At 41.0% G+C, this 12,613-nt stretch overlaps 1 protein-coding gene across 1 annotated transcript; it reads left to right on the forward strand.

Annotated features, from left to right (window-relative positions):
- Positions 1-69: 69 nt before the first annotated feature.
- Positions 70-12,362, forward strand: LOC140922521 (uncharacterized). The gene is made up of 10 exons (XM_073372500.1): positions 70-452; positions 971-1,191; positions 1,715-1,835; positions 3,138-3,319; positions 3,971-4,305; positions 4,808-4,839; positions 5,558-5,586; positions 6,505-6,607; positions 8,007-8,365; positions 10,195-12,362. Exons 1-10 carry the CDS (start codon positions 131-133, stop codon positions 10,600-10,602), a joined length of 2,112 nt encoding a protein of 703 aa, XP_073228601.1. The 5' UTR covers positions 70-130; the 3' UTR covers positions 10,603-12,362.
- The last annotated feature ends 251 nt before the right edge of the window (positions 12,363-12,613 follow it).

Genomic DNA, 12,613 nt, shown 5'->3' on the forward strand with positions numbered 1-12,613 from the left:
GCTATTCTTCGGAGAGAGACGACACGTGATATAGACGTGAATCTACAGATTCCGGAAAGGAGGAATTATATTTCAATTTTTTTGTTGTTAGGCGCTAATCCATTTTGGTGCTCAAAATCCAAGAAAGAGAATGGGAATTAGCAATTTTGGAATGCCACATTGGTTCGTGTTGACCCTTTTGCTGCTCTTTCGCTCGTGCGAAGGATTCCACTTCAATGTAACACGAGTGATACACGGGGACCGCCGTGACTTATTTACGAACATGGATCCTCTTGGAAAGTGTCCGCGGCGAAATGACAATGGAAGGCAGTGGTGTTTGGACAGGAATGGAGATTGTAGTAGTCTAGGATGCTGTATTTGTAGTTGCACTTATTCTCATTCAACATTTCGAATGGGTACCTCTCCAAAAACTGCAACTTGTGTAGAAAATTCTTCTTTTCGAACATTTGCAAGTAAGGGGTTTCGCAATATTTTGCTTTCGACTGTATTGGCGCTCTTTGTTTTATTAAAAAATCCGGTATGCTTGTGCATAGAAAATGTTTAATAGCACTTAGAAAACGTTGTGATGGAGGGAAAAGAATATTATATCTTTGTAAACGAGGTTTTAAGAATTTCACTTTGCGTGAAGGCGTGTTTGTCGCTGTCGGGAAGAATGAAAAATTATTTTCAGAGGCGATTTTGAATTTTTTTATAAGACAACATCAACGTGTATTTTATTTACCTTTCATAATCCACCTAATAAACGCATTTCAAGTTCATTTACTGTATATTCATCTTGGTCTAATCGAAGACTATTGCGCAATGTAAACATACATTTCCTTGCCTCTGGACAGCACTCGTCACGCAAATCTTCCAGAATTGCGTGACAACCAGATGTATCTGTATAAAGCATTTCCGTTCTGTACTTTTCCTTTCAAAGGTAGGAAAGCTAAACATGACGGTAAAATCATAGTTTCTTTTCTCTGTTTAGATTGTTCACAGACATTTGCAACTATTCTTAAGTCACAACCTCTTTTGACGCTGAATCTCAAAGCACAAGGTTCTAAAGGCATGAATGGTTCCTTGTCAGATAAGTGTAATATTACAGGCGCTCAGTATCTTAAACAGAATTTATGGAAGGATCTCGGCAGGAAAGAGAAAGACACATTTTACATTAGACGAATTCCTAAATGGCCCTATACCAACCTTGGGGTATGTTATGTTTTGTGTAATGTTTAAATTCTTGTGGGTGACAAGAGGAGCTTATTAATCTCCAGGTTGTTATTACGCATGCATCACATGTATGTAGCCAGCATTCGTTTGGTCTTCCACTAAGAATGTACATTATGTATGGAATGCATCATGATCACGCATGTTTGAGTCTTCTATCACTCTTAATCTGATCATGCGTCTTTTGACTTTCTGTCATGTAAAACTTACGCAAAGCACAGCACTGGACCAAAAGCATTTTGACCTTTGGTCATTGTCACCCACACCCCATAACCTTTGGTTATTACTAGTTATAATGAAATATATATACAACTGTATATGCTTTTTCGTAATTTAATTAACCGACAGGAAGTGTCGACCCTCCCCTCCCCTTATACACTATGTTGCCTTAAGCTAGAAGTTAGTGAACTAGCATTGTGTTAGGGGAGGGGTGAGTGGGGAGTATCCCAGAATCTCCACTTCTCTAATATTTTTGTTGTTTTTCTTTTAATTTGTGTGTCATCAGTGGACTGGAAAAATGCCATCTTTGTACTCTGGCTACATAATAAAATTAAGTGGTGAATGTGACAAAGGACCTCCAGTGCATACCTTCTGTGTTCTGTTCAAAACAAAAGGCAACCAATCATGTGAGTGCAACAATTGTTCGTTAATACTCCTCTCTTCTTCTTAAGAGCTCATTCATTTCAAGCTTGTTAATGTTCAGGAGTTGGTGTGAATGTCATAAAAGCCCCACCCAACTGTAAATAGCTTGCCCTGTTTCTTGAAGCACTAAGGAGTATTACACCCCCCTTCCCCCAGATTACTTGATGATAGTACATTTAATGCAACATAATCATGACATAACGGGGACTGGGATGGATTATACCTCTTTTGCTGGATGGGCACCCAGGGTTGTCATTAGGAGCAGGGGGCCAGGGATTTCCCCCAGCTATTATGAAAGTGGCCCCTGGCTACTTTCATAGCAAAATAGAAGAAAAATAGAACCAAAAGAAATCCCTAGCTGTTTGATCCCCCACCTACTCAGTGGTGGATTCAGGGGAGGGGCCCAAGGGGGCCAAGCCCCCCCTTAATTTTAGACCAAACTGAGGCCCAAAGGGCCGAAAAAATTTGTTTTTGAGACCAGCCCCCCCCTTTATCTCAGGGGCTGGATGACCGGGTCCCCCCTTATCTGAACATCTGGATCCACTCTGCTACTCTCTGTTTTTACCCAGCAACTTGAAATCTTAGTGACATCCCAAGGCACCCCCTTATTTGGCCTAAACAAGGATGTACTGGTTTCATTTGTTCGAAGGGTGGATAACCCTATCCACTGGATAAATGTCTATCCACTGAATAATGCAATGATATTGGTTTCCCGCATACTTCTCCTCTGGATAGTGATTTATCTGGTGGATAGCACTATCCATCTTTTGAGCAACTGTGGCCTGCTAAACAGGGTCTAGCTGTCAGGGTCTTGCATTTTAAACAAGGTGTCTGTGTGGACTAGAGCCTTGAAAAGGGGGGGGGGGGGGTCAACTTGGGTGGTGTGAGGTTTACATGGTCAGTGCTAACAATTTTTTTCTAAAAATTAAATTATATATATATATATATATATATATATATATATATATATGTATAGGAATGAGAGTCAAAGACCGCGCGAAAAATTGTTTCATTTCTCGCGCGGCCAAAACCGAGAATCGCGTTCCTCGGTCTTTCTTTGCTCTGAAACCAAACGGAAACGCTTGCTGCGCAGGCTATAAGGGTCATGAAAAGTGAAACAAATGGTTTTTGTCTCAAACTGGGTAAGGCTTTGTAGGCCTCAGTGGCACACCTCTACCCAAACTTCACATAAGTGTCCCCCCTGCTCATGGTTTTTTTTTTATCAACTTAACTTATAAAGTCCTCTGCGGATCCTTCCACTAACAACACAGTTTGTCTTTCAAAAGGGACCTTTCCAGATCCTACAACTCAAGCATATCCAATGACAACTTCAATGTCTATAACCACAGCAAAATCTTCTACCGCAACTGTGTTAACCACAAGAGCAGAAACAACACCCCAAACCAAGGGAACGACAAAAGTGACATCTGCAGTGAAAACAACTGTTAAGGCCACACGAACAGCAAAGGTAACTGAAAGATTAGTCTGGACAGTGTGATTTTAAATAAAAATCAAAGTATGCAGCAAAAATCTTGGACACTTCTCTATAGCAGACAGTTGTGTTGAACTTCATGCATTTCCTGTTTATAGTATAGATTTTCCTGAAATGCATACACTTGGTTCTTGGATGTGAGGGTGTCATATGGTGGGGGGGGGGGGGGGGGGGGGGTAAGTACTAGATATTCGGTCAGGCTGTGTTGCACAAGTTACAGGAAGCAGAGAAGACAGTTGGGGGGGGTTGCGAAATTGGAGACAGTTGAGGCATACGAGCGAAAAAGTCACGCGTGTACTCGATCTACTGTGACTCAAAAGAAAAATAAGAGACTGCTCGCAGTCTAAGGAGAAAGGAAAAGGAAAAGGCCACTACCCAGGCTCACTCTTTCCGCCTTCTGGATTTACCAGGATTAACTTGATTCATATAGGATTTTAGACTACGAGTAGTCTCTCTTTTTTCTTGGTCTGTCAAGCAAAGCGCGCGAGACACGCAAATGACCACGCGCGTGACTGAACTCGTGAGCGCGTGCGCGTGCACTCCCCTAACTAAATCTGAAGAAAGACTGCTTGCAGTCTAATGCGCTTTCCGGTAATAACTTTTTTACCACTTCATTGTTTTTGCAAGGCACCATATAGTAAAGGAAAAACCACCAAAGCAGTCTCAGCAAAGCCCCCACCGGAGACCCCCAAAATCATAGAGAGTTCTACTGATAGTTCCGTAACAACAAAACCACCACTCAAAACACAGCCTGCTACTGCAGATGCTATAACCGTTACGCCTTCTAAAGAATACATTCCAGTGAGTAAAGAGGCTAGCAAAAATAAGAAGGCACTGAGTGACAAAGATGATGAAATTAGCATGACAATGATTGCAGTAATATCGGGAGTGGCAGCTGTTGGCTGTTTAGTCCTTGGATTTCTGTGTTTATGGTTCATTATAGTTCAACGGAGAAAAAGCAGGTACAGTGTGAAGTCAACCCTTAAATTGTGGACCCCTAGCTATGACGGAAACCTAACGAGAATCAAGGCTAAATTCTCGGTAAAAAGTACAGACGTTTGACCGAAACAAACCCGTGCTGTTACAGACTAATACCCTCTCCGATATGGTTTTATTGGCGGCACAAAAGTTATAAATCGGTATATAAAGAGCGTTTTCACATGACTTCACGGCGGCCAAACATTTTTGTTGTGTAAAAGCCCCTGCCTTTCCGGGGATATTGGCCTCGTGAGTGAAAACGCTTTGTAGTTTAGACTTTTCAACATACCAGAACTAAAAAAACTGCATATCTGTAAATTTTTGCACCAGGAACGAAAGACAACGTAACTGACATTCATCGTAACATCGACGTCATTGATGGTCCTCCTTAATCGGTGGACAGACAAAAAAGTTTGACTAGTTTTCAAAATGTATATTTTTAGGAAATTGTTTCTCAACGCTGCCTCTTTTTAATGTGCTTTGCAGAGATCTTGCTAACTACGATGCAGAAACAACAGGTATCAAAAGTCATTTTATGCATGGAAATGTTTTTTCCCCTATCTCCAAACGCGAAAAAAAGTCGAGAAAAAGTTTCCGCTGAGAGTCTTTTTTTTTAATGAATGTCGTTGTTGTTTCGTCATTTTGGGATATAAATCGTACTGAAGGTCTACAAATAATCTGTCACATCATTTAAGTCACAGTTAATGCCAATCACCCAAAGGGCAGGCCTATGATTTTTTTAGCAACAACTTCGGACCATCGGTCCACCCCCTGTACTCCTCAGGCGTTAATCTCTACCCTTAAATCGCTATCCAACGGATAGCACAACTGGTTTCTTCAACACTGCTTTGTCACTGAATAGTGATTTATCTGGCAAGTACCATTACATATAAGTAGGTTTAGTTTGATCGTCCGGGTGAACGTAGTCCTGAATAGGACTGTTGTTGTTGACAGTGAGTGACGTTTCGACAACCTGCGCGGTAGTCATCTTCAGAGTCAGGGACGATCATAGTAAACCTACTTTTGAAATGACTCCTTGATTCAAACCTTTCACAGTATCTCCATCTATATTCTGAGCAACTCGGGCTTGATCTTGTTTGGTTTGAATGACCTTACAGTCTGTGCAAACTTTGCCTTAAATCCTTTGTTGATACAGAAAACTAAGAGCTCAGAATATTTTCCTCTACGTAAGCCTCCACTTTGTTGTCTTATTCTTTGTCCTCTGTTTTTGTTTAGTTATTGAAAACCCAACAACAGGAACACAGGTACGTAATTGTCACATTTTATTCTAACTGAGAAAAATGTGTTAACTTCGTCACATGCGAGCCTACTGCCTTCAGTTAGTTGCTGGGCCTTTAATTTCTCTCAGAAGACTCACCGGATAAAGGCTATTTACTTGTGTCATATGTGTGACAAGGTTTAGCAATGGCAAAAATGTCTGTGTAGACAGACTTTGTAAGATGGTGCCTGAAGTTCCGTGGATAGACGAGAAGCATTGTTCGTACCCACGTTAAAACCTGTATTTGTCGCAAGTTGCGAAAAGTTGATGCAGAAAGAAGAGAGTAAACCGTGTACCATTTTATCTCGTGACTCCCGCGTAATTTAATCCAAGACAGTATTCACGCAACTTGCAACAACCTTGTTTGTTGCGAGACAGGTTTGACTCGTGGGTGGTAAAACGCGTAACATAGCTTTTCAACTCGTTTTGTAGCAATGTTGCAAAACATGTTGCACGTTTCTGTTGCCCGTTTTACTGTAGCTTTAATGATGGGATGGTCGTCTTCACGTGACATTCACACCTTAACGGCTCCCATGGTCACCTCCAAATATTATTTCCTTAGCGCGTGATGTTGTTATTCGACTCAGTCTTACCCAATTTTACCACTTAAGAAAAGGTAAACACGGACAATATGCCGCGTCGTAACTCAGTAGAGTTTTGATTTTCACAGTAAAATTCTAGCGTGGCAGTTTTTTTGCTCAGACAATGGCGGAGAACTAGATGAAGCAACGTTTGACCTGATTTTATGATTATTCGTTCAACGTCGCTCGCATTTTCAGTACATAACCCGTAAAATATATGCTCGTGTTATCTAACAAAACACCTCATTTTGTTTATTTTTAATTATTGTATGGTCGTTGAAATAGTTTGACCATGTTTGACAGAATTTTCCTTGTTTTCTTAGAATCACTTTCCTATTCCGGGGATACTCAGAAATTCTTTATCTGACGAGAATACTTACATGGAACCCGTAGAAAGAACTCGCAAAAACGTTGTTAGATATATAGGTAGGTGATTATATGGACATATAGCTTTTGTTTTTGTAAAAGATTACTAAGGAAAAGTCAGTCTAAATCCATTGCGTCACTCTCATTTTTTTTCTTTTAGCAAAAAGGCTTCAAATTTTAAAGACACGACCTTGACGTAATTGCCTTTTTTTCGACTTTTAGAATGACGAAAAGGCGATGTAACTTCTCAAAGATGAACATATACTTGCGTTAAAACCGTTTGACACATACACCGAACGTTGTTGAGCGGGCAAAAGTGATGTGCCCGGACATCCACGCAACAGATCATCAAGTTCCCGCTTGTTAAGCGCTTTGTGTTTTTACAGATATTGTGACTCTTTGTCTCTGAGGGCGCAAGATCTTCGTGTAACACATCTACCACATGGAAAGAGAGAATGTCGAGAAATGTCCCTTGCAGTTGTTTGTAATAAGATCCTACTAACAGTTTATCCCACCTACCCCTCCCGTAACCCAACATTTTGTTCTAAAGCTCGTGTTAACATTGTATTAAGGGAAGTATCGGCGATCCCCACATTTGAAAGATTGTTTTTGATTAACTGGGAAAACTATAGGGATTGTCACATAACAATGCCCCTATCCCTGAAAACAATGGAAGTGCAGATTAAAGGGGACCAGTGAAATAAGAGGTTTGGAACGGTGCAGGTCTACTGCAAGTTTCCCTACAATCTTAATACTAACCCTCCGGCTATCTAAAGAGCCGTTTTAAATCTCTGCAGGTGCATTCGTAGTGGCGCTTTAACGTTTTTATCTGTACGGCAGTCCTCGGGGAACTTTTGCCCTTCCGAACCAGTTAGTTGGCTTTCTTGTTATTTTCCCGAAGATCTTAGATGCTATGTAAAGATTTACGAGAACGGGAGACTTTCTTAATACTTCTTCTTGTTGCCATTTTCACAACCGAAACGTTTTGCGTCCTTTCTTACAAGTAATAGCCATATCTAGGGGGCGATCACCCAAGTTCGGAACTTTGCTGGGAATTTAATGGAAAACTCCGCCTTAAAATCTTGGATGTAAAGAAGAGTTCTCTTGAAATGTTCAGCCATCTTTTAGCTATGAAAATTTCTAGGTAATAGAAAACAGCTCCTAGCTGCGAGCCCCTGACAGTTTTCATACCAACTGGATACAAGTCAGTGCAGGTTACTCAAAAGAACGCAAGCAAAACGCAAGATTCAACTCGCAGACCTTTAAGTTAAACATGATTTTCATAAGATCACTGAACAGCGTTCAATAATTTTCAGTAATTGAATTGAAACAACTCTTCAATGGCTGAGATAAGTTTTCAAGGGCTGGAATTTTTTTACAATCGCCCCTACCATTTTCGCAGCCATCTGAGGCGATTAAACTTTTTGAACATATTTTAACTCTGTTATCATTTATTCAGGTGATACATCATATGACAACGATGGAGAGGTACTTATTAAGAAGAACCCGGGAGCCAAAGACTCCCCGCCTTTGAACAACATAAAAATGAAGCCCCTTAACACTCCTAATAGGAGGATACAGAGAGAAAACACTTACGACAATAGGGACCAATTCACAAGAGGCAACAGGCCGGACGGAGAGAAACCAATTTATGATAATCCGGAGGGCACAGTAAATGAAGAGAAACCTATTTATCAGAGTTTGATCAAGGATGATGCTCGTGCGCGGTTTAATTCTGACCTGAAAGCAGCAGTGTATCAGAGTTTAAACCCAGATGGGATGATGTATCAACCATTGCAGAAAAATACTGTTCAACAGGTGAGAAGGCGCGTGTCTCGGCTTAATGTGAATCTATTTAGCCACATCCGTTAACCCTTTTACCTCTGATGGTGGGCAAAGAAAAATAAAATTTACGTTTGTAAAATCCTCAGAAATAAATGGTATCATTCAAAAGTTCTGCCAAAAAGGTTTCATTTAAATGGTAACACAATAGAACTTGATCCACAGATTTAAAAGTTAGGTTGAGACGTTAACTCATTACAAGTGTTAGTCCAGTAGTTAACCCAGAAACTAACCTCTTTGTACATTTATTGACAACCTTTCCTCCTTTTCACTCATTCGTTATTTAAATGTTAAAACAAAAGAAGCTAAGAGCCCTAAACGTGTTTGAATATCAAATAAAAACGCCTCATTCTTGCATCCTGAATTTCTTGCGGGAAACTATTTTGTCTTTTTACCAAACACGCACTCATAACAATGTTTCATCACGATATCAATCATATCAAAGTTCGTCAAAAATACTAGGCCAAGGGTCGGGTTTTCAACTTTGTTCATGTTTTTTTTATATGTGATGAAACACTAAAATATTGTCAAAACCTCCCGTAAGCGACCACCCAAAATGCGAAGAGTCAGTGGTCGCCTACGGGAGTCGAACTGCAGGAGGTCGCATTGCAGAGAAGCCTTGATTTGCATGCAATTTTTAAGTGATATATGTATATCTATGTTATTTCTAAGAGATCTTTTCATACTCTGAGTAGCGAAGTACGTGGAGTTAACACAAAGATCAGGCATCAGACCATTGTATCAGAAGGTCGCTTGGAAGAGGTCAAAAACAATGAAAAATTCTAAAACCGAGGACCGTTTACCAGAAGTTTCAATTATAAAGCTTTCTGGGAAAATTTTGGTGTCTAGAGAGGTGGTCGCACTTGGAGGTTCGATTGTACATGTGTACAATTCATATTGTACGGTGTTTTTTTCACTTTCGTTTGCTTGTTGGTCTGTCAAAACTAAGGCCAGGGGCCCGTGTCTCGAAAGTCTCGGTAACTTTTCGGGCCCGAAATCAGATATTAAAATGGAAATATAAAGAATTGTTTGTTTCATTAACTGATAATTTTATCATGTTAGATGCAAAACTATTGAAACGTCGATCTTTAATGTAAACGGAAACAACTTACCAGGCCCGTTAATTATCGGGACTTTCGAGAAACGAGCCCCAGGTCTCCTATGTAGCCGTTCGCTATCTTGTCACGCAACGCAGCCCTGCCTGACGAGACAGAATAGGGCGACGACAAGAGCCATAATGGGGCCATTATGGCTCTTGGTCGGCGACGCAAATCAGCAAGAGATTACCTAGCCTGCGTTGCAGCTGACCCACACATCGTCTAGGCCATTACTAGAGTATACAGTTTGGTTAGAGTGTGTTAGCCTGTTCCAGGCGTCACAGGTCTTAGATAGCGGGCGCAAAATTGACGATAGCCTGCGAGCAAGCTCTCCTATTTGGGCGAGCGAAGCGAGCCGCCAGGGGCCGGGGCGTTCTCGCGAGGCTCGCTTCGCTTGCCTAAATAGGAGAGCTTGCTCGCAGGATAAATTGACGAGGAAAAACAAAAACAAAAACAAAACAAAACAAAACAAAACTGGGGGGAGACTAGAAATCGCCCCAGTTTCCACCCGTTTTCCTCGTCATTTTCCCCTCGTATGATTAGACTCGCTCCTCACCATCGGAACGCCGCGGTCTACTACTTGAACGCCTGGAAGTCTAGAACAGGCTAAGAGTGTCTGGGAGGTAGGGTCCCTATTGCCTATGTCTACTTTGCCCACTCTTTTAACACGGCAAATTGGTCTTAGTAATAATTTTATTTTTCTTTAAGTGGCGAGAAGATATTCCAGAATACCTAGCTCTACTCAATCCACATCAAAGCCCAAGGAACCTCTCACCCAGCCCCCCAGAGTACCAGCCTCCATACTCCACAGGCCCACCCCCAGAGGACGCTGAAGAGTCTCCGGAATACGCTGATTATGCCGATTTGGACGAACTCGAGAAAATTGCAGCGAAAGAGGGCTCTAAGAAGTGTCCCAAGGAGGATCCGTCTTATGCAGCACCATTGTATAATGCGCCTGAAGGATCCAGCTATGACTATGCCTGCCCGACCGGTGGTGTCGTGTATGATATTCTAGAGGGACCTGATTCTCAATCAAATGGTATCACAAATCAGGGCTTTGAGCCCCCAATGTATGCGGTCCTGGAAGGCCCTGACACATACCCATCAAATCATTAGGTTATATAGTTAGCGACCACAATAGTTAGTGACGACAAATAGAACGTCAAAACAAGAATAGCTTTTATCGGCCAAAAAACACGTTTAAGTACATTTCTCTATGGGTCACTGCACCATACGACATCAAAAACAAAAATCAAAGTGAATCACTCTCACTGATTTTTAAACTTCGTCCGTAAAAGTGCGGCCTGGCTTGGAATTTCCAAGAAAATTTTCTCATTCGGCAAATTGAGTTGGAATAATCGTGAGCAAGTTTGAAAGGACGCGATTACACTTACTATGGTCGACACCCGAACAGTCTGGCAGTTTTTGTTTTGTTTTGTTTTTAAGTTATATAACGCATTTATGTCGTCGTCTTTATATTATTTGTTTCGTTTTGTTCATCTTTCTTAGGGTGTAAACAAGGCCTTCTTTAACTCTCACACCCTTTGGCCAGTGGCCGTAAGCCGTTAGAGGCGAATGTCGCGCTCTCCCTGAATCGGTTGGGGGACTCTCGCCTATATCAGCCATTCAACAAACCAAAAAGGTTTTTGTCATCTATTGCCTCTACTGAGGTGAATCGCGCAACACTATGTGCTCCAGCTAATGTATAAACTTGTTACACAGAAGTTCGATTTTACAAACCAAGTGTTAAAGTGAATTGGACAGCGTTGTCGAAGAGCTGAAACTTTGGCGGGCTGTACACGCGCTACGGGAGAAGGCGCCTTACCTCGTCGCGCGTGTCTCGTGTCCTCGCTCGGGTCGCGTTTGCCTTCTTTCGCCAGAAAAACGCGATAAAATCACGCCTGTTCTACAGGCCAAAACTTAGGCAACTATCCGGTAGGATATTCTTTGGCCTTGCCTTGGTCAGAGAGGTGTCAAGCTACTGGGTAATGGTGTCTACTTGCGCATGTGTTTCCACGCTGGACAAGGTTATCTTTTCCAGGCATAGCAACACATGAAGAATTGGGTATTCTTTAACACGTCATAATAGGTATCATGTGACCTTGAAATGACCAATGAGGGCGCGCGTTGTTTGAGAAAAAAATCCACCTCTATAGCAATAGTTCTTTGATTTGGTGTAGTGAGGATACAATGTAGAAAGAAAGAAAGTAACTTTGTTACTTCCTCTCCTGCCTCCTTTAGTTATGCAATCAACTTTGTTGAGATTGTATTAATAGCATGAGTCATCAAAAATAACTAGACCCTAAATATTTGATCAGAGCACAGTACAATTTGTAATAATGCCAAACAGTCACTTTACATATTCCAACCTTAGTTTGTGTACCGTAACTCCAGCGTGGTTTTTTCCTCTTTATTTGCTAGAAGCACTATGTTTCACGAAATTCCAAAATCGCACCCATCCCCTTTAATGTGAACAAAGTAAGCCCTTTAAAACCTGGTATGAGTCGAGGAGTTATGAGTTCACATGACGAAACTAACGTCTTGGTTGGACTTGGTCTTGGTCAGTTCATCTGCCTTAGGTAATCTCTTGTCTAATCTGCGCATTGCTCAAAACAAATCGAACTATTCGACAATTAATTTAACGGAGATATTTGTGTACATTTGTAACTACAGTTAATTATTATTTGTTGGATGAAAAGTATTTTCTATGAAGTATTTCTGAAATGATAAGAAACTACAATTTACTACTTTGAACTCATATATTTAATTAATTGGAATTAATATTAACTGTTCAACCCTTGTTACTATATTTTCACTACCTTGTAATTTAATTTTTCGATATATTTACAAGACTTTTATAAAAGTTGCTTATTTTAGTTAATGTTTGTTTGTTTTGCTTGTCCGCTTTCTCCCTTCCCTCTTTTTATTCTCCCTTGTCTTCTTTCTTTCCTCATTGGGCTCCTTTTACGGGGCCCCTTTTCCGGGGCTCCTTTCAGGGTTCCTTTTACGGGGCCCCTTTTAGGGCTCCTTTAAAGTTACGTTCCACGCGTGACATTTTATTTTATTTTGAATGGTTTTTTAATTACGAGCCAAGATGATGGATTAAGCACGTTGGACAGTTTTCAGG

This window comes from Porites lutea, chromosome 13 (assembly GCF_958299795.1).
Source record: "Porites lutea chromosome 13, jaPorLute2.1, whole genome shotgun sequence".
NCBI lineage: Eukaryota > Metazoa > Cnidaria > Anthozoa > Scleractinia > Poritidae > Porites > Porites lutea.